The sequence below is a fragment of the Aricia agestis genome, chromosome 6 (assembly GCF_905147365.1).
Source record: "Aricia agestis chromosome 6, ilAriAges1.1, whole genome shotgun sequence".
Taxonomy (NCBI): Eukaryota; Metazoa; Arthropoda; class Insecta; order Lepidoptera; family Lycaenidae; genus Aricia; species Aricia agestis.
In genome coordinates, this window is record NC_056411.1 from 5034474 (window position 1) to 5057906 (window position 23433).

The following is a 23433-nucleotide window of genomic DNA, read 5'->3' on the forward strand; positions in this document are numbered from 1 at the left end:
ATTGTAGTCATATTTGTCGTCCACATCTTTATATGCCGACACCGACAAGAGTGATATAGCCAGAATAATATTGAGAAACGTCTGAAAAAAAATTTATATAAGGTAGATAATTCATTAAAGTGAGTCTGTCTGTTACCTCTTCACGCTTAAATTGCTGAATCTATTCGGATGAATTAATTTAGTATGCTGGGGCCGTACCACAAAACCATTTTGAGACTCTAACAATCGAACGACAATGCCACGTCCTACTCTAACAACCGTGAAATGACGTTGTAAGAGCAGGACGCGGCTTCTCGTTCGATTGTTTGAATCTAAAAACGGTTTCGTGGTAGGTCTCCAGCAGGGCTAGCATGACGACAGTAGACATGGAAAAGAATCGACATACTGACAGATTTTATCGACAAATTGCCGTATTTCCATTGTCTATCTGTCACGTTGTCTATTCTTCCGTAGAAAGAAACCGTTTCTATAGTGACCATGCTACGCCTGAGATACCTTAAGTCCCGAGAAAGGATGTAGGATAGTTTTTTCCCGCGCGATAAACTGCTTTTGACGCAACGAAATTGAGGGCGTTATCTAGCTTCACGATAAACTGTGAAGCTTGGTAGTTAGTATAAGGGTCAATTTATACTAGCGCAGAGTCGAAGCGCATCGAAGCGAATTATTAAAACTGAACATAACAAATTCAACCTTAACTCCAAGCGTTAATGCACTTTATTACTTCTGAGAATTTAAAAAGGCGCGCGCATCCGCGCGAATTCGCTCGAATGTGCAGGACCAACGCTGATTGGCCTCGAAGAAGTAATGACGTATGCGTTACGCTCTGGAGTGAAGGTTGAGTTTAATGTGTTCAGTATTTGGGAATTCACTTCGCTTCGACTCTGCGCTAATATAAATTATTGACCCTAAGCACGGTAGCTAAAATCTAAACAAAACTTCTATGATAATAATATGTCAAAATTAGTATGAAATTCTTCGTTATTTTGATCATAGTAAGTAATATTGTACAAAGTTCGAGCTCACTAGCTACCGCTGAGACCAAAATCTATTAAGGGATTGCTTAAAAGAGTGAGCACACTGAGACGGGTCGTGCCGGGGCTCAGCGTGCCGGGGCTCATCGCAAAAATCCGCCTCCATACAATTTGTGTGGAAGCGGAAATCCGCTGCGCCCCGACAGTGTGCGATAAGCGCATCCGCCTCCATACAAATTGTATGGAGGCGGATTTTTGCGATGAGCCCCGGCACGCTGAGCCCTGGCACGGCCCGTCTCAGTGTGCTCACTCCTTACGAGTTACCTAAATCACTAGATTTTTATTAAATAAGCAGTTAATTTCCTTACCTTTTTGAACATCTTCCCTCTGTCTTGCATTAGTTTTAGACCTAACCAAAAAAAGTGTTAACTTATACGACAAACTACAGTTACGGACTACCCTTTTAGGTTTTACGTGCTTAGTTATAAAACAAATTATAATCTTTTTATTTTTATAATAATTACAAAAATATTTTACTTGCGTTACTTAAATTTTGTAGTATTTAAATAGAAAATTCTAGGCGTATGAGGAAATAGTTACGAATTCATTCTATGAATATTTGAATGAGGAATTTTTATGTGAATTCTTCTGCGTGATAAAAATAAACACTCAACATAATTATATCAAAAATATAATTTACAAATATAATAATATACAACACCATGTATACGATTTAATAAAATTATACGTCTACCAGAATCTGATGGCAATTTTTGACAGCAGATTTTCAAAAAATATCCTTGATCATTCGATAAATTTTTATATTTGCTTGTTTAACACACATAATCAGCCGCTATAAGAAAAAAAGGATCAAAATGTTTTACTCCAATTATCCCGGTATTGCCAATTCAATTCAAACCTTTATTTTCTCACTTTTTGCCATCAGATTCTGGTAGACCTATAACATAATATATATATTCTGTGTCTATAATACGCATGCTTTCGAAACTGTGTCTGTCATTCAGTTACCTTCTACACTTAAATAGTGCAACCGATTTAAATGAGGTATGAAGAAACTAGAATATATTATAATAAAATATTTTTTGTTTCTAAAGTTTAAGATTATTTCATTTTGAAGTAACAAAGTTGCTTCTTAAATACTTCAGCAATCTAAAAATACAAAATGTATTTAAAGAAAATTTATTACGTCACTAGCTGTCCCGGCAAATGTTGTTTTGCCATATAAAGTATTTCGCCCGTATTATTTTATTGAAGTGACTAAATAAGTATGTCACCATGGCAACGTCCATCGCTATCCCGTCGCACAAACAATGGTCGCCGTCAGTCTCGAGTTGTAATAATTTACTATTATTTATTCAACAAATGCACTTATCAAAATAAAAAGTAGCCAGTAGCCGATTCTCAGACTGTATACTGAATATGCATATAAAATTTGGTAAAAATCAGTAAAGCCGTTTCGGAAGAGTATGGTAACTAACATTGTGACACGAGAATTTTATATATAAGATTTAGACTTAAGTTTACCACATGGGCTGCTTTTTATCTCAAAAACGTGAAGTGTTTTCGTGAGATACTATGTGAGCGGAGTCGCCCTAAAGAGAGTAAAATAAAGAGTTTGTTGTCAAAAATATATTCAGAAGGTGGAAATGGCCTTTTCGAGTGACTCCAAATGCTTTCCATCTAAGTCATATTTCTTCTTGTACTCCTCGTATTCCTCTGGAAAGTTCTTCTTCACGTTATTAAAGAAGATGCGGGCAAAATGCTTCTGTACCGTATCACAATTCTGGCAATTCGTTATAATTTGGTCCGGAAGATGTGCTGAAATAAAAGAAAATAAAAAAATATATTATAAGGTATCCATACTGAAGTATCCATAGATGCTAATATTATATAATAATTATAGGCATCAGGTAGACATTCTGAAAAAGTTTGATTAAAATTTACTCACAAATAAAACATTTTTTATTTATTTTTATTTACTTATTATAAATGCGAAAGTGTTTACTCTGTCTGTTACCTCTTCAAGCTCAAACCGCTGAACCGTGATTTGACGTGGGAGAGCCATGCTTCGGCACGAATGGGCCGGCTCGACCGGAGAGATACCACGTCCTCACAGAAAACCGGCGTGAAACAGCGCTTCCGCTGTGTTTCGCCGAGTAAGTCAGTTTACCGGAGGCCCAATCCCCTACCCTTTTCCTTTCCCTACCCTCCCCTATTTCCTTCCGTACCCTCCCCTATTCCCTTCCCTACCCTCCCCTATTACCCCTTAGAAGGCCGGCAACGCACCTGCAGCTCTTCTGATGCTGCGAGTGTCCATGGGCGACGGAAGTTGCTTACCATCAGATGACCCGTTTGCTCGTTTGTCCCCTTATTTCATAAAAAAAAACCCGATTTTGCTGAAATTTGGAGATACTTTGAGTCCCGCAAAAGGACATAGGAAAAATTTGACGCAACGGAGTTGCGGGCGTCATGTAATATTTTATAGGCTACGCTTTTGGATAGTAATCGCATACGGAAAACGTAAATAAATAATTGTTTAAATACCTTTGATATGGCTCTCGACTTCAGTGCAGTAACCCTTGTCTAAGAAACAGTCGAGCAGCTGCCGTAACTGCTTTATATCATTCAACTGGGAGTTGTGGTCGAAATTATCATCGATATCGTCATACGCTGACGTCATCAACAAAACGGAAAGAATACAAAACGCTGTTAGATGCATCTGGAAACGGCATAAATATTTTACAAAGCTTAAAATAAAGTGCACTTATAAGTCTATAAAGAGAGTATAGATTAAGAGTATTTATAGTCACCTCGATAACACACAACTTCAGATACCGTATCTATTACCTACACTTTTCCACTTTTTTAGGTTTTAACGATAATCTTACTGTATATAAAAACGAATAGGTAAATATTATGTGTGTTCTTAGATATTTTATTTGGTTTATGTCGGAGAAAGGAGTAAAATTTTTGATAATTACTTACCTGGAAAATTAGAAAAGAGTTCGGACCTTTTTGTATGGAGCGTGGTATACCTAATTAGTTTCAAATATGTACTTAAAATGGCATATTATTTTCGTATACACCTTATAGTGTACACCTATGAAATATAGTTACGTCAATCGACAGATGACGTTCGACGATCGACAGATAATCGTAGGTACTTAAGTGAGTGATATACTTTTTGAAATATTTCAGGTTGTATATATCTAAATTCTAAAATGTTATATTAACTCATAAAGTATATAATTTACGACATTTTGTCAAAGAGTATATCTTATTGTTTGTAAACATCTTCTCTATCGGTTGGCGTATGTTTCATAGGTGTACACCAAAATTCAACATTTTATATTATGTACTTGTACGTTTAGGTGTGCCAATGTTCGTTGTTCTGAAGGGTCCTTTCCGTTTCATACCACTTATTTTTCATACCACGGTATGAAACAGCGAAGTACTGTTTTTGAATTGCCTGTTTCGTACCGCGGTGCTTGGAGTGGTATGAAAGGACGAATTCTTTTTTGGTATGGGTGGATTCGTACCATGAATTTTATTAAATATTTTAGTCTAGTCACTTATTTATACTGGCGTATAGAAAAGTAGTAACAAGAAGAAATAAAAAAATATTTTGTATAAAGATATATCATTTCTTTCAAAATCAAAAAATATATTATATACTATCAGACTTCTAACAATAAAATCACAGCTTGATTACACATAGAACTTTAAAATTAACCTAACACTATATTATAATTAATTTTCAATTATCAAAAAGAATATAAATGTACTTATGGTCCGGGAGCTGTCAATCTCAAAAGTGCCCTCATAGTGTGCATTGATTTTTTTAATGAAAATAGATAGTTTAGAAAATACAAATAGAAAAACCGGCCAAGTGCGTGTCGGGCCACGCACAATATAGGCAGGGTTCCGTAGTACCGCTAGTTTTTTTTAATTTTTGTATGGTTGTGACGTGGGAGAGCCATGCTTCGGCACGGGGCTTGATCGGAGAAATACTACGGGCTCACAGAAAACCGGCGTGAAACACGGCGTGAATCACTCGGCGAAACACAGCTTGCGCTGTGTTTCGCCAAGTGAGTGAGTTTACCAGAGGCCCACCACCCAATCCCCTACCCTATTCTCTTCTCTACTCTCCCCTGCCCTATTACCCTATTCCCTCTTAAAAGGATGGCAACGCAACTGCAGCTCTTCTGATGTTGCGAGTGTCCATGGGCGACGGAAGTTGCCTTCCATCTGGTTTGCTCGTTTCATATTCTTTGATTTATTTCAATTGAATGTGTTGATCTTTTTGAATTTTTTACATCATTAGGTTTTTTTTTAATAAAGTACAATAATACTTGGAGTCTTTTCGTATACTTACCATCAATAAATTGCCCAATATGTATTTGGTTTCTCTGAGATAAATTTATTTAATTTAAATAATCAAATAAATTTAATAATATTATGTAATAAATAGTAATAATAAAGAATACATTTAAATTAAATAATTTATTATTTTATAATTTATATAATATGTATAGATATTTTGAGCTTGACTGTACTAAAATCTGCGTTGCGGTACGAATCGACTATTTCAAAAAAGGTCTTCGCTGTTTCGGACGTCAGTATGAAACAGGCAATTCAAAAACAGTACTTCGCTGTTTCATACCGCGGTATGAAAAATTTGTGGTATGAAACGGGAAGGACCCGTTCTGAATACCTATTTTGACAATTTAAACCTCATAAATAGGACGGGACGACGTACGTCGGGGTCGCTGGTAATTTATAATAACAACACGACCGTCTTCGAATCATCATGTGTTAATGAGTTATTCGAAATCAGTCTTAAATTATTATTGTTAAAACTCACATAAAATGGAAAAGTGTATAACAGATGAAAATGAATTTCCAGGAATAACCAACACACAATTATTAATTTTATCTCAGGGTTCTATGAGACAGAGAGCGGTCATGCATTCAAGCGTTCGGCGTTCGAATTCTATGTTCAAGCGGTCAGTTACACAGGAGCAATTCTGACGCGGTCAGAACGCCCCCCTGTGAGAGTATACCTAACACCTATGTAGCGTAATACATCACAAAGAATGCAAAACTGACCGCTTGAACGCTTGACCGCGGGACCGCTTCCTGTTTGATAGGTCCATCAGAGTTTCTATTAGAATTATTTTCCCTGGGTAGTTTATAATTGTCATAAGTCAAGTTGGACGAAAGTGAAGTTAAAACCGAACAGGCATGTGATTTGAGACAATGTATGGTAAGTACAATGCCACTTCGCGATGCATTATTTCCATGTCACATGATGTGATAATATGGCACTACAAACTAGTAATGTCATATCTGATATCACATCGCATAGTTATTAGTTAAGCTTTTATCTTACCACAGGTTTTGCCACAATATGTAAAACAATTTTAAATTAAATATAGTAAGTTGTAATTACCTTAATATGATTTTCCGTGTTGCGGATAAAATATGCTTTAAATATAAAACAATGGACTTGCTTACAATATATAAAATCACGTAATTTAAAGGCGTTTATGCCGAACAAAATGTTGGATCAGAACTCGGTGAACTGATTCACGCATTTGTTTAAATATCTGAGTGATTAACGTTTTTTACCACTAACACCACAAGGCGTATTCACAATGATGGTTTGTGAGTTTGGGAAAACAAAGAATAAGGCTGCGGTTCCACCCGAGCTGACCTAAGCTGCGTTGCGAGGAATATGTTTTACAAGAAACAATAGAATTGTTGCGCTGAACGTGGTCAGGAAAATGAAGCGTTTCTATTGACTGCGTAGTCTTAGGCCGGTATAAATAGTCAGTACTCAAGATGCATCTCGGTCTCAAGACACGGTTCAGGCCAAATTTTGACAGCTAACAAATCACAGAGATTTGTTAGCTGTCAAAATTTGGACCAATCACAGAGCCCAACCGCGTCTTGAGATCGGGTCGCATCTTAAGAGGATATACCAGGGGCTAGAGAAATGAAAAACAAGTATGTGTAATATCTATAGCTGTCTCCCTTACCTCAAGCCTATACCGCAGAACGCGATAGAGACAACTGCAGAAAATCAACGATTCGTTGTCCCCTGATTCCTTCTCCAAAACTTAACCGATTTAAGTACTTTTTCATTAAAGATTAAATAAAGGTTTGAGCTGTGTTCCTATGTTTTATATTTTTTTGTATAATCTAGCCAAATCTGTTTTCTGGATGTTTGAACACAGCGGAAAATCTGGCCATTTTTTTGGGTTTCTGAACGTTCATATCTTATTTAATAATTAAATTATGAAAAAAAAAAACATAGGGTCATTTTATTAGTGGCCGTAAAAATTCAGGAAAAAAATTATACCTCTACTAGCATTACCCTGGAAAAAAGGGCGGTGTGGACTCCTCTTAAGTACTGACTATTTATACCGGCCCTAGAGGCGCAATGTAAGCTGTAAGTCGTTCTGGACGAAACACACTACTATAGCAGCAAAAGTATTGGCCAATCAGAACGCAGTTAGCGATGATGCTTCTTTACGGACTTTTCATACAAACCACACATTTGCTTTTGCAGATGTGTTTGTAAGCGCACAATGATCAGAGCACTACTTATCGATACCGGAAATATCAATTGTCGTAAAGGACATTTTGGCGAAAAGGAGTTATATAAATATATAAAGTATATTGTAGTGTACAGTACTAAGTGTAAGACAGTACTAATACTTTAGGGTGTGTATGACGTTTTTCTTGTAGAGAATTTACTGTCAAAGTTGCAGCGCTGAAAGAGCAAACTTTTTTTTCACTTCTGTATAGGCAAGCGCCCCGGCGCGGGCGTCACGAGTTTCCCCATACAAAAGTGAAAATAAAATTTGGTCTTTCAGCGCTGCTACCTTCACAGTGAACTCTTTACGAGGAACACGTACACACCCTTAAGAATTATCAATTAGTTTTGTTACACCCTGTATAACTGATTATCACCAGAATGTCCTTTACGACGAAAATTTCCGGTATTGTTAAAATTGAGGCGAAATCGTCCCGGAATCTACCCGCACAGAAATTTTCCGCAAGTCGCCAGTTTGATAATGCTTACACATACGTTTTTTCTATATCTTATATCTTGAAACGAGCAATTCTTGTATATATATATAATTATATATATATATATATATATATATATATATATATATATATATATATATATATATATATATATATACAAGAATTGCTTATAAATAATTGGAATCTGGGAATCTGTCTCAACGACTTTCATGAAATTTAAGTATATAGGGGGTTTCGGGGGCGATAAATCGATCTAGCTAGAAATCATTTTTAGAAAATGTCTTTTTATTCGTGTTTTATCGATAATCGATAAACTGAAAAATATGACTCTTCCCGACATCTATTGGCGAATAATAATACTATTTTGTGAGCAACTAATTGCTTTAACGACACAACAACAGCTAAAGCTATTCCAGCAGATGGCGTTGTTAAGTAACATGAAGTCAATGAGTATTTGCTATACCGAGCAAAGCTCGGTCATCCAATAATTTATATTCAATTATTTCATATTTAATGTCGAAAGTAAATGATGTAGGTAACTAAGAATTTAAAAAATGTAGTTTTTTTTTGCATAAGTGGTGGCTTCCGAATTGGGGAATAATTTGAAATCAATAATCTAGATGGTATTTATACCCAGGTATGTTATAACTTATAATAATAATAATAATAATTCCCACACCGATTTCGGTGACGGTGGCTGGTTTCACTGAAACCAGGCCAGTTACGCAGGAGTAATTTTATAGTGCCCAAGTGTGTGTGCAGTACAAAAGAGCACTCTCTATTCCTTTTACTCTTATAACCCAGTGGGACGGAAGACCGACACGACTGGCGAGAGATCAGACGCAGGACCGACTTTTTACATGCCCATCCGACGCATGGATCATCTTACTTGTCAGACAATCAGATGATCAACCTGCAGCTGTTAGGACAATTCCTAACCAAACTTGGAAATAACATGTTTCCAACGTGATAATCGAACCCACGACCTCCGAGTCAAGAGCCATGCTCTAAACCACGAGCACGGAGGCGTTTATGGATATGTTAGCTAGATAATGAAGTAGGTAATTTACAAGGTTTTTTTCAAATTACTAGAGAAAAAATGAGTAATTGCTCTTTTGTTATAAAATGTTAGTTATATCCACTTCATCTGTCTACAATTTTGTAAGTGATTTTCCTTGTATATTATGCATTTGGATTAAATCCAAATTATAATAATTTTATTAAGATTATGATGCTCAGTTCGTTATGGTAATTATTATTATTATCATGAATTACACATATTTACCATAACACCATTTATTTTAGTAAGCCATAAGCTTTGTCCACAGTGTGCCTTTATTTGTTCAACAAGGGCATGCGTTATAGCGCAGTCAACAGCGAAGGTGTGGCATGCGGCATGCCCGTGACGCGCGTCAAAATCCACCCGCGTTGAAAGAAAAGTGTCATAGCGCGTGCTACGATTTTAACGCGCGTTACGGGCATGCCTCACGTTCGCTGTTGACAGCGCTATAAGGCATGCCCTTGATGAACAGAAAAAGGCACAATGTGGACAAAGCTATAGGGGGCGTCCATAAATTATTCTTATACCGCGTTGGATGGTTGTCAGTCAGACGTCAGTAGATGTTCGTCAAAGTGTGAATAAAATTATTTTCTTTCGAACGAATTAGTGAATGCTCTTAATCGTATTATGACGACGCTTAGTACAATCTGGATGAAATGGACCAAAATAGTATTTTTTTTGTAACAATCAGAAAATATTATGTGAGATTTTCCGAGACCCCCCAACGTAAGATTAGATGAGATTTGACTCGGCCCTCTCCCCCCTTAAATACCTCACGTAATTTGTTGACGCCCCCATACACGCTACGGTCTATCGGAGAGGTCCACCTGTGCAGGCAGACTGGAATGTGTGTGGGAACAGACCTGTCAGTGTGCAGTTTTTGGACCTGCGCAGGCGACCGGCGCAAAATCGAAAATCAATTCTTTCGACTAACACCTTCGCAGGTATACCTGCACAGGTGGACCTCTCCGATAGACCGTAGCGTGTATGGCAGCCATTAAAGAAGAATTTAGTCAAACTGCGCACTCAGAGACGTTAGTGATGATTAAACTTCAGTGTATGGGGTTTAAATGTTAAAATCTTCATTTAATTACAATTAAATAATAATTAGGAGTCCGGGTGCCATCGAAATTCTCATACAAACGTAATACCAAGATCATTTCCCATTCAAGAATATTTACCATTTGAGTTATTTTCAGCATAAGATAGTTATTACTACTAGAGATCGCCCAATGGTCGAAATTGGACCTTAGTTTTAACGACATTAGGACTACTTATCATTTTTTTCTCAACTCTTGTCTCTGGCTTAGCTGATCTCAGACTGGCCGTGTAAGCATTGTCTAATAGTATCTTAGATTTAATAAAAAAAACTATAATCCATTTTCAATTTGTCAACTTGTTGTCAACAGACTTCAACCATAAATAAAAGAGTATAATTCGTATGTATAGGCTTGTCACTCAAAAATCTGTCATTTCTCATGTGTGTGTGTTGTAGTGTGTGTAATGTTTTATTTGTTAAAAAAATGTATGATACAAGCATAATTTCAAAATAATATTAGTTCGATGCACTCCTTCACCATATAAACTATAAATAACTGTGCAAAATTTCAAGAACCTACGTTTCCCCATTTTTCGTAAAAAGGGTTACAAAGTTTTTCGTTCGCGTATTAACATTATGATTATTACCTAGGTTCCTGTACAAATATTCACCTGTAAGATTTTGCACCAAAAGTTGATTCCAAAGGCGCATGATAAAAAATAAGTAAGTAAGTATCCCCAAAATTGCAGTTTCTTGACTTAATATGTAATAGGTAGGGGAAAAAGTCTTTTCGCATTATAGTATGTATGAACTTGTCATAAAATCTCTCGGGCTATACCAATTGTATCTGGCTGATTTTAATATCATTAAAAAGGTTAAAAAGGTTTGATTTTACAGAAGACAATTATTCCAAATACAAATTAGGTAAATGTGAGATTTTTATTTGTTTTTATTATTGTTAAAATGAGTGATTCTAATGAAGAATTTCGATACATTTTAAAATTTTATTACAAAAAAGGTAAAAATGCAACACAAGCCGCGAAAATAATTTGTGATGTTTATGGACCTAATGCAGCATCTGTGAGAGTAGCGCAAAGTGGTATGAAGATTTTTGTATGGAGCCTGGCCGACCTACTTTCCGGCAATGTGTTTTTTCGCGTTCACGAATATTTTTTTCAAAAATGGATAGCTAACATCAATACAAGAAAAAAATAATCTTGAACAAAACCGAGTAAAGTGTCACATTTCGAAGATTTGAGCTGCCAAAGTTTTACCAATTTAAGATATTGCAACTTTTTCATTTATTAGCTATCCATTTTTGAAAAAAATATTCGTGAACGCGAAAAAACCCAATAGCGGTACGGTAGGTCGGCCAAAATCTTCGTACCCCTTTGCGTTTTTGCGCAAGTACTATGTTAGTGTTGGATACTGTATACAGGGTGTAATAAAAATAAGTGATAATACTTTAGGGTGTGTACATGTTCCTTGTAGAGAGTTCACTGTGAAAGTAGCAGCGCCGAAAGACCAAAAAGTTTTTACACTTTTGTATGGGGAAACTCGTGACGCTCGGGCCCTTGCCCATACAAAAGTGAAAATAAAATTTCTTCTTTCAGCGCTGCTACTTTCACAGTGAACTCTCTACAAGGAACACGTACACACCCTAAAGTATTATCACTTATTTTTGTTACACACTGTATACATCAATAAAATAAAATAAAATAGATGAACAATTATGAACAATATATTCAGAACGTAGAAATTTCCTTTTCTAGTGACTCCATATGCTTTCCGTCCAGGTCATATTTCTTCTTGTACTCCGCGTAGTCTGCTGGATAGTTCTTCTTTAAGGCATCGAAGAATGCATGGGCGTAGTGCTTTTGTACCAGATCGCAATTCTGGCAGTTCGTTATAATTTGGTCCAGAAGATGATCTGAAATCGAAAGAAAAAACAAATGCGTGATTTTTCGGACAGACAAATGAGGGTCAATTCAGACCGCAACGCGACACGTAGATGCACTTCAAATCTGTCAATTCGGTACATATTTAGCGATGCATCTACAGTTCTACACGTAGCGTTGCGGTCTGAATCGATCCTTCAACCTCTCTTTTAATCAGTTACGTTTAATTTGGCCCTTTACAAGATTTTGTGGAAACTTGTGATTCAAATGTGCAACTTTGACTAGAGCATTGACTTGAACACTAAATCATATCTCATGCTCATGTCAATCTGTACTTTATAGAAGACCACTGCAGCAGGTGTCGGCTGTCGCTAGCAAATTTGTATGTCTCTTGAACACAACGAAATTATTCCCCTTTCATAATATATTCCTCCTTCCTCTTTTTTCAAATATTCCTCCTTCATTTTTTCAAATATTCCTCCTTCCTTTTTTCAAATATTCCTCCTTCCTTTCATATATCCGTAATCAGTCCCAGTTTGATTGCTCGTAGGCATCTGACTAGATATGTTTTGAGCGTTCCCGTGTATGTACACGAAACCGTGACGAACGTGTTAAGTGGGCGACTAACCCAAAAAATCAAACATCGTCCTTCTCTCTTCACACTCACGCCCATCTATCATATTATTATGCCAGGTGAAAAAGGACGACGCGGAATCATCGCCAAGTTAGTTTTTTCTTAATAACTCGATAAATATACAAAATTTAAAAAATATGGAATATCGTATTATTATTCTCAATGATATAATTTTATACAAGGGTTAAAATATTAACTTAGTGTAATGCACGGTTATGGCAATAAATGAAAAATTCGTGAAAATTAGACGCATCTTTGTGTTTTTTCCTATCGAGAAAATTTTAAGATATCGTGTTTTTGCTCAGATCGAATTCTTGGAAATATAATGTAGTATTTAATTTTAGAAAATAAAACAATTCGGGGCTTATTTTCAAGTATGAAAACTAATTGTAAAATCGATAATTTTGGGTTAGTCGCCCCATTAAAGTCGGCCTTTGATCACTCCGACTGGAGCGTCCAGCTTATCCGTATTTTCTAAAAGCCTTTATGGGATCTCTTGTTTCCCCCTTCCTTAGGAAGGGACAATTGCTTACTATTTAACCTTATCCGTATAACGGGGGCCTATAATTATGAATTACGCAATAAAATTACTTTATTTCGTATTTCATAATATAGGCCCCCGTATGGACCATATTGTCAGGGATGGTGAACCAATGGCACGCAACATAAAATTTAGAACACGCCACTAGGCCCAAAAATAGTATAGAATTTATTTTAACCAACAATGAAGGTTATAGACTAGATCCTCCTCTGCACAGTGGGCACCAAATTAGGCAAATATTGAAATACGCATAGGATCACAAAAAATATTGAATGGCACGTTTATGACTAAGCTCAAGATTTCTTCAGAAAAAGGACACGTTAATACGAAAGGGTACGCCATCCCTGGACTATGTCATTCTTACCTTTGATATGGCTCTCCACGTCTGTGCAGTAACCCTTGTCCAAGAAACAGTCGACTAACTGACGAAGCTGCTTCAAGTCTTTCAAAAGAGAGTCGTAATCATATGTATCGTCAATGTCCTCGTAAGCCGACGTCATCATAAAAATTGTAAGAGCAAAAAACGTTGTCAGCTGCATCTGGACAGAATACAAACATTCACAACACAAAAAGAATCATCTCATCGCGCGTTCGACGTAAAGAGGGCTAGACAGAACGATATTTGACCTCGACACTTTTTTATTAGTACCTGCATGGTAGGGGCAGAGGGCGTTGATAGTATTCCTGTGCGTCGACTAGATGGTGTATTTTGAGAATAAAGTACAGCGACGCGTTGTTAGTATTCCTGGGCGTCAATAGATGGGGATTTTTTAAAATTTTGAGTGTATATTATGTATCAAAGGTTTTTTTTAACATAAGAAATAACTTCGTTCCATTCGGGTGTCCCTTGACACCTCTGTGTTTTTAACGTAAAACCACGTAAAGACGTTTTTTCCAAAGTTAAGGTTGTGTCAAAACTAGGTTATCTGATTCACCCATTTTTAACCGACTTCCAAAAAGGAGAGAGGTTCTATGTTCGATTGAATATACAATAAAGTATACAATCGAACTTTTCTTCCACGTAACTGGAATTTTTTTGTATGTTCAACGATTACTCAGCCGTTTCATGTCCGATGTTCAAAAATCCCTTTTTTATTGTATAGACTATTATAGACTATAGGGTATAACTCGAATTTGGTACCATTTTCACAAAAGTAGGTGACCTGATGATGGGATCCATGAGAAATCGAGGAAACTCTTCTTTTACATGGATATTATATATTATGTTGAATTTAACTTTTTATAAAGGAATCTAAGAAGCTGCCAAAAAGTAAGTTTTGGTACCAAAGTTCCGAAGGTACCGTTAGAATACTGGAATGTTTGGGGATTTCGGCGTTATTTAAAGAACTGCAAGTATATGCCACTATGCAAATTACGTCAATCATCATCACCACCTTAATAATACGCTATGACACTAATATTGGTACTTCTCATAGGCTTCAAAATACCGCCTTTAAAAGTGTGAAGATTGAGTAGACAAATCGTTGAATTTTTGAAGAATGGAAAAAACACTATTTAAATAACAAGAATAATTATAATATATTTAATACTTTTTTGTGAATTGGAAGTCGGTGTAAAATTTTTTGCTTAAAAAATAATTAAATATTATATAAGTAAGTAACTAAAGTTTTTATCTCAAAAAACCATAAGGCGTATTCACAACAGCCGTTTTATACGTTGAAAACATTTTTAATCAAATAAATCCAGTTAAAAGTGACGTCTATACTGGAAAAGTACCTATAACTATTTGCTGCGCAGCCGCAACAGTTTTGACCAATAGAAGTTGTCGATGTAGCTTCTTGGCGGAATTTATCACCATACATATACAATCGTTTTTAATGGGTTACATGTGTTCTATTGAGCATAATACCAAATTATCACGTACATCTTATATTCAAGATCACAGCGAACTCATATCGCGAAGTCACACGACAGTGTGATGCCTAAAAATGTATTATGTTTTTTTCACATGGGCAAAATTAAATAGTTTCGTTGTAGTATTTTTTGTGCAAAATTTTTATAATCCCACAACTGGGGTAAACAATTGTGTAGTAGTTACATAAAAACTAAAAGATTATAATAATATTACACTTACATTTAGATTATTTTATTTCCTTCGATCGCGGATTTTTGGAAATGCTATTGTATTTTATTGTTGTCGCGATCACCGGTGCTCTTATGGGGCTTGAAGGATTATAGTAAACAAAAACTCACCCTTGGTTTCTTGAAAAACTACTAAGATACTAGTGACCAAGTTAGCGAAAAGATGAGACCAACATCTAACAGAGTAACAGAATTATAGCAAGCAATCGAATAGAAGTCTTGATTTATATGTTGCATTGTGCACTGTTGCCCGTAAAATTTTGTTTAATTTATCATAAATCATATTTTAATGTTATGATATCATAATAAAATATTTTGTGTATTAGCAATTAACGTACAAGGTCGTCGCCGAAACTAAACATTTTGATGGTTTGCACGATTAGAAACCATTTTACGTCAATGTGGAGACCAGTCTTACGGTCTTACCATCTTGCATTGTCCTGATCAAACCTGAAAAACACATGTAGCACTCGGGGGCTGCCGCGACACAGTATTACAATATTTACCCTAGCCGCGATAAAGCTATTGCAGATAGCAGCTAGACTGCACCCATTAGTCTAGTCGCACGCACACAAACACCGTGCTAAAGTCTGCCAAATAAGGGGGCAAACGAGCAAACGGGTCACCTGATGGAAAGCAACTTCCGTCGCCCATGGACACTTGCAGCATCAGAAGAGCTGCAGATGTGTTGCCGGCCTTTTAGGAAAGAAATAGGGGAGGGTAGGTTAGGGAATTGGGCCTCCGGTAAACTCACTCACTCGGCGAAACACAGCGCAAGCGCTGTTTCACGCCGGTTTTCTGCGAGAACGTGGTATTTCTTCGGTCGAGCCGGTCCATTCGTGCCGAAATTCAATTTTGGGAGAGCCATCTCCCACGTTAAAATTGACTGTCTTGACTTTTTCACCTACATTTAGTCAAAGGTAATGAAACTATGTGCGCGGGTTGACTCGCGGGTTTTTGGGACTAGGACGGCGATCAAACCTTGTGCCTGCGAGTATAGAGTTCTAAATTCTAATACACTAAGGGCCTGTTTCACCACTTGCTGATAAAGTGTCGGATAGGCTATTCACAACTTTTTTGACAAATTCTCCATACTATAATATTATCTGTCAGGTTAAGTGGTGGATAGCCTATCCGGCACTTATCAGGAAGTGGTGAAACAGACCCTAAACCTACAAAGCATTATTGAATAGCTCCTCTATATATAGCTAAGTACTCACATACGGTTTTGCTCGATAGTTTTACTGCAAATCGAGCAATAGCCACCGTGTGGACCACAAAACTGACAGCCCGAAGGCTCGCTTCGAGCCGGCTCGATGGAATTAAATATGTCAAATGTGTAATTTCCTTCGATTCGGAGTAAAACTATCGAGCAAAACTGTATGTGAGTACTTAGCATAAGATTTGAAGTAGGTACTCGTTTTTCGATAGCGGCTTTTGGCAACGCACTTGTGACTCTTCTGTCAATAACGAGTGTCCACGATCGACGGTAGTTGCTTTCCATGGGGTGACCCGTTTGCTCGTGTGTCCCCAACTTTTATAAAAAAATAATCATTGTTAAACTGAGTTGTTGATTTGTTAAATTTTCCGCTAGTAATTAATCATCAGAAACCATGCATCAGGCAGAGTTGCAGGTGGGAACTTAACTAAACAGTACTTTATTAGCAATTTAAAAACAATTATAATTAAAACAACAAACATACGGCTAATAAAAATACCAAAATTACTTTTAAATGTATTTTAGTGTGCAATAAATTTATTTTAATTGTTTATGAAGTTTAAGACGTGATATAAATGTGCAGATAATAAAATTTTAAAGGCAAAACTTTATTAAGTAGGTACTAGATGACGCCCGCAACTCCGTTGCGCCAAAATGCGTTTATCGCGCCGGGAACCGTACATTTTTCCGGGACATAAAATATCCTATGTCCTTCCCCGGGATTCAAAGTATCCATACCAAATTTCAGCAAAATCGGTTCAGCGGTTTGGGTGAAGAGGTAACAGACAGACAAGAGATAGAGACGGACAGATAGACTGACAGACATACTTTAGCATTTATAATATTATTATGTATGGAAGTATGGATTTTTTCAACGGGAATTATTCGGTCTCTGTATATAAATGTTAAATTAACCTTCAAATTTCCTCCTATATGCTCAATAATAATGGGAACAATAAAAAAAAGCTTTATACGACAATGCCTGTATTTTTCATCAAAATCAATTTCTCTTTGTAATTATTACTTTAAATCCATATTAGTCCCTAATCATAAAAAAAACATTATAAACTCTTCAATTCTTAATCAAATTCATTATATACTCTTAAATGTAGAAGAAAAACGAACGTGTGCGCTAATCTTCTATTCTAAATCAAAATTCCGTATTAGGAAATCGAATACAAAAAACGTAAGTACGCGGCCAGCCTAAACGACTGAACCGGTTTCGATATGGATCTATGCACGAGTAGGCATTTAGAATCCATGAAAAGCATCTTGGATAGGACGTTTTGTCCCAGCGAAATGTACCATCGGAGAAATTGATTCATGACCTACGTTATTTTTTCCGGTTTCAATAATATAATGTTATTTTGTTCTGTTGGGTTTGATGTAACGCGAGCAAATTATGAAGGTACACCATCTGCCTATGAATGGTAAAATGCCCCATGATACACGAATTTAAACGCAACGAATTTGTGGACTATACTAACTTAGATAATATTATTTTTATGACGCAAAGTTTTTAAAACGATCAAACTCTTCACGAGAAATATTCAGGACTAAGTGAGAACAGTGAAACGCCCCTGCAAGTGTTTTTAAGGGCTTTTTAATGATGTTTTATGCTGAGGCGTCACTTCATGAATATGCAAGCGATCCGCCATTTTAATTATGCACTGTTTTCGCGATTCATTCTGTAAGGGTCAGTGCAGACCGAACAGAGCGCAGCGGAGAGGATTTAACGCACTTGAAAACATACTTATAAAGGAGTGAGCACACTGAGACGGGCCGTGCCGGGGCTCGGAGTGCCGGGGCTCATCGCAAAAATCCGCCTCCATACAATTTGTATGGAAGCGGATGCGCGTATCGCACACTGTGTCGGGGCGCAGCGGATTTCCTCTTCCATACAAATTGTATGGAGGCGGATTTTTGCGATGAGCCCCGGCACTCTGAGCCCCGGCACGGCCCGTCTCAGTGTGCTAACTCCTTAAAAGTGCATAAATGCTTGGACCTTACAAAAAATACTCGCGCGTCTTCGATACGCGGGATTCCCTTATCGCAATTTAGTTTTATTTTTAAGTTTATTTTCAAGTGCGTTAATAAAATCCTCTCCTGTGTGCTGTAACCCTAAAGGGCCGCGCTACACCGGAATTCAGTGTCATATGATTTTAAACTTTATCTTCATTATTGTAATACATAGTATCGCTTGAGAAGTCTACGGCCGCACGTGGCCGCTCGTGGTCGCTCGTATTACCAATATCAAAACGGTAGATTTATTATAACTTCCTACTACTACATTATGATATCATATACATTGTTTATGCACCTTTACATTATGTTTCCGAGCAGTCTATCTTCTTAGAAAAAACGACAAAAAGCACTGTCTCAGTCTCTAATATGATATTTTTTATAATAAAGACAAAAATCCTTCTTGTTGTAAACGGTACATTCATTGGAGCTGTCAAATAAAATATGCCAAACAAGCCTTGCCTTCCAATAAGCCATACAGGCTACAGCAGGCATTACATTTTAAAAGCAATTCACCAGTACGATATTTGCTATTTAATTTTAACTACAAATTGCAACAAGATACAGGTAATTGAATAATTAAAGTAGGCGCCTATAGCATTACATGTTTATATTATTACAACTAGCTGTCCCTGCAAATGTTGTTTTGCCATATAAAGTAGTTACTTCGCCCATATTATTTTAATGGAGTGACTAATTAATACTCGTAAGTTCATTCGTTGAATAAATAATAGTAAATTATTACAACTCGAGACTCGGCGACCATTGTTTGTGTGGCGGGATAGCGATGAATGTTGCCATGGTGACATACTTATTTAGTCACTTTAATAAAATAATATGGGCGAAATACTTTATATTATGGCAAAGTAACGTTTGCCGGGACAGCTAGTATAAGATATTATGTTACTTTGTGTGACAGATTTACAGTTATTTTAGCTAACCCACGACGCCATATCCATACTAATTTTATCAATGCGAAAGTGTGTCTGTCTAACTCTTACCTCTTCACGCCCAAACCACTACACCGATTTTATTGAAATTAGGTATGGATATACTTTGAGTCCCGGGAAAGGACATAGGAAACTTTTTAATACGGAAAACTTTGACCCCAAAGCAAGACATTAATGAGCCGAGCCATCTTCTGATTACAGATCGATACGTAATATAGCATGTCATACATAGTTCTATATTATATATTTTATTTCGTAATCGGAGAAGATCTAACATTATTAGCTACTGCTAATCCCGAGCAACATTGTTTTTCATTAACATGAGGTATTAAGTGAGTATCAATACTGAAATAACAAAGTAACCGTTAATGGTGTAGGTAAGTAATCTCGCCGTAGGAAATGACAGTCGCAGGTGTCTCCAACGGCAACTGCTAATAGCTTTTAGACAGCGTAGGGATGTGACATGTCGATGGAAAGATATCGATGAAGTTATAATATTTTATTGCAGGATCAATTATAATTTCCACAGAATAAGAAGGCTTTCGTAATTTATTTTAGCAGATAAATCATTTCAACACACAAAGTCTCTAATTTATGAGAACCTTTGTATAAATGGTTAAGTCTGTGTCTATTTGTCTGTTACCTCAATACGCTTAAGCCACTGAAGTCATTTGGATGAAATTTTGTATCTAGATACTTTGATTTCCGGGAAAAGACAGAAAAGTTTATGTTCCCAAATAATAATGTAGAGTTTTAATTTAATTACAACCTTCGTAAAATAAGTTCCTTTTGAAATAGACTTTGCTGCAGCATTCCTATGAATATTATCGGCAGGATTTGTAATATTCATTTATAATATAATAATCTCGATTACATTATTCTACGTAATATATTTTTATTATTATATTACATCAACTACATATGTTACATTATATATTACATTTATACGTGGGAGAGCCGTGCCTCGGCACGAATGGGCCGGCTCGACCGGAGAAATACCACGTTCTCACAGAAAACCAGCGTGAAACAGCGCTTGCGCTGTGTTTCGCCGAGTGAGTGAGTTTACCGGAGGCTGAATCCCCTACCCTATTCCTTTCCCTACCCTCCCCTATTCCCTTCCCTTCCCTTCCCTACCCTCCCCTATTACCCTATTCTCTCTTGAAAGGCCGGCAACGCACCTGCAGCTCTTCTGATGCTGCGAGTGTCCATGGGCGACGGAAGTTGCTTTCCATTAGGTGACCCGTTTGCTCGTTTGCCCCCTTATTTTCATAAAAAAAGAGAACACGCGCAATAAACATTTAAAACGAATTCTAATAATATTGATATTTACATAATACGTACGGTATTCAATGATTGCACTTTGAATGAAAAGCTTTTGATTCGCATTAACGGGGAAATAACGATAAATAGTTGACTTAAACAAGTAATGACTGTCCAATAAACGTCATTTGAACAAATTTCCATATTACACACTGCATAATTTAAACCGTTCCATATTTAAAGTCACAATTAATCATTTATGAACGTGGAATTTACTTTGAATTTAGTTACAACTGTACGAGTACAATGCGATACTCAATTATGCAAGTAATTGTTTCATGTTTCAATATTTATTGAGCAAAGGAATAATTCGTGTATTGCTTGTTATAATATTATATGATTTGTGACTTTTTAATTGATCAGTGGTTCACTTCTATCGGACATTATCTATATAGGGTGTAACAGAACAAAGTCATAATACTTTAGAGTGTATAATATTATGTGTCTCTTATGAATATATATTTTTAAATAGTTCTCTTTAGTTGAAAGAGTTGAGTCTGAAGTAATTTTGACTTCTATGTAGAAACATAGAAGTCAAAATTACTTCAGACTCAACTCTTACTTTCATCAGAAATGCTTCAACGTCATCAATTTGCCATAATATAATAAGTAATAACTTAAAAATAAGATACTTTTCAGCCTGCTACTTTCGCAGTGAACTCTATATTATAAGGGACACACACACCCTAAAGTAGGTACAATGATATTACTTTTGTTACATCCTTCAATTTTGTTAGTATCACTAAAACTCAAGAATAGCTGAACCGATTTGGCTAATTTTGTTCTTAAAATATTGGGGAAGGCCAGGGAAGGTTAATATTTGGAGGAAAGTGGCACGCAGTTTACCTGGTCATCTAGAATCAATATTGTAAAAATTATAAACTTTATCGACATGTCCCCCTCCCTAGCATAGTTAGTGGATGACATACAGTAATGGCGGCTGCAGCATCTGCTACAACAGAGGAATTAGCCGCTCTCAGGACTCGGTATATAGTTAGCTATTAGAGACCCTTTGACCTAAGGCTAGTGATATCCTAAGACACTAATAATATTATAAAATGTGTCTGTCTGTCTGTCTATTACCTCATCGATTAGATGAGGTAATATACTGATGAGATTTAGACGCCTCCGTGGTCTAGTGGTAGAGAGCGCGGCTCTTGACGCGGAGGTCATGGGTTCGATTCCCGCGTTGGAAACGGAAACATGTTATTTCCAAGTTTGGTTAGGACAATGCAGGCTGATCACCTGATTGTTTGACAGGTAAGATGATCCATGCTTCGGATGGGCATGTAAAAAGTCGGTCCTGCGTCTGATCTCTCGCCGGTCGTGTCGGTCTTCCGTCCCACTGGGTTATGAGAGTAAAGGAATAGAGAGTGCTCTTGTGTACTGCGCACACACTTGGGCACTATAAAATTACTCCTGCGTAGCTGGCCTGGTTTCAATGAAACCGGCCACCATCACCGAAACCGGTGTGGGAGCTATTATTATTATTATCATCGATTACTAAACTGCTTTTGGATATTATTATGGCGAAAAAAAACTACTTTGAGCGAAAAAAATGGATGGTCACTACGCGATAAATGGGCGTAAAGTGGTAATAGACAGACATATAGACAGACTGAAAGGCAGACACTTTCCAATTTATAATATTGGTATGCATTACTTAACCTAAATAAAATTCTAGAGCCTTCCCTTTTACTGTCAAATATTCTAATTTCTAAGTCTGCTAACGGGGCTGGCATGCCATGTTTGGCAAAAGCCCTTAATTTAAATATACGTGGGAGAGCCATGCTTCGGCACAAATGGGCCGGCTTGACCGGAGAAATACCACGTTCTCACAAAAAACCGGCCTGAAACAGCGCTTGCGCTGTGTTTCGCCGAGTGAGTGAGTTTACCGGAGGCCCAATCCCCTACCCCATTCCCTTCCCTACCCTCCCCTATTCCTTTCCCTTCCCTACCCTCCCGTACCCTATTCCCTCTTAAAAGGCCGGCAACGCGCTTGCAACTCTTCTGATGCTGCGAGTGTCCATGGGCGACGGAAGTTGCTTTCCATCAGGTGACCCGTTTGCTCGTTTGCCCCCTTATTTCATAAAAAAAAAAGATATAAAAAAAGTCTGCTAACCTAATTTGTGATTAGTAGTACTCTAATAAACGTAATTGTAAGCTTTCAAGAGACAGATTTCAATTTAAGCTTTATTTACAATAAAAATAAAAATTGAGGAGAAGAAAAATAAAAAAACTCACTAAAATACCCTATCGCCTTAAAGTGATAGATACTAAAATACTAATTAATTATTTTTTAATGAAATAAGGGGGCAAACGAGCAAACAGGTCACCTGATGGAAAGCAACTTCCGTCGCCCATGGACACTCGCAGCATCAGAAGATGGATGGGAAGGGAATAGGGTACAGGAGATTGGGCCTCCGGTAAACTCACTCACACGGCGAAACACTAGCGCTGTTTCACGCCGGTTTTCTGTGAGAACACGGTATTTCGCCGGTCGTGCCGGCCCATTCGTGCCGAAGCATGGCTCTCCCGCGTATAAATTTTATATTTACTTCTTATAATAATATATTTGCGCATCGTTTTACGATAA

At 37.0% G+C, this 23433-nt stretch overlaps 3 protein-coding genes across 3 annotated transcripts in view; 1 reads left to right on the plus strand and 2 right to left on the minus strand.

The window, feature by feature from the left end:
- LOC121727921 (myb protein) overlaps positions 1 to 23433 on the plus strand; it is a 525795-nt gene that overhangs the window by 145142 nt on the left and 357220 nt on the right. The window lies entirely within an intron of this gene.
- On the minus strand, positions 2626 to 3693 carry LOC121728082 (ejaculatory bulb-specific protein 3-like). The gene is made up of 2 exons (XM_042116189.1): positions 3537 to 3693; positions 2626 to 2810 (listed from the first exon to the last, which is right to left on the minus strand). Exons 1-2 carry the CDS (start codon positions 3670 to 3672, stop codon positions 2626 to 2628), a joined length of 321 nt encoding a protein of 106 aa, XP_041972123.1. The 5' UTR covers positions 3673 to 3693.
- Positions 11896 to 13723, minus strand: LOC121728084 (putative odorant-binding protein A10). The gene is made up of 2 exons (XM_042116190.1): positions 13588 to 13723; positions 11896 to 12080 (listed from the first exon to the last, which is right to left on the minus strand). Exons 1-2 carry the CDS (start codon positions 13721 to 13723, stop codon positions 11896 to 11898), a joined length of 321 nt encoding a protein of 106 aa, XP_041972124.1.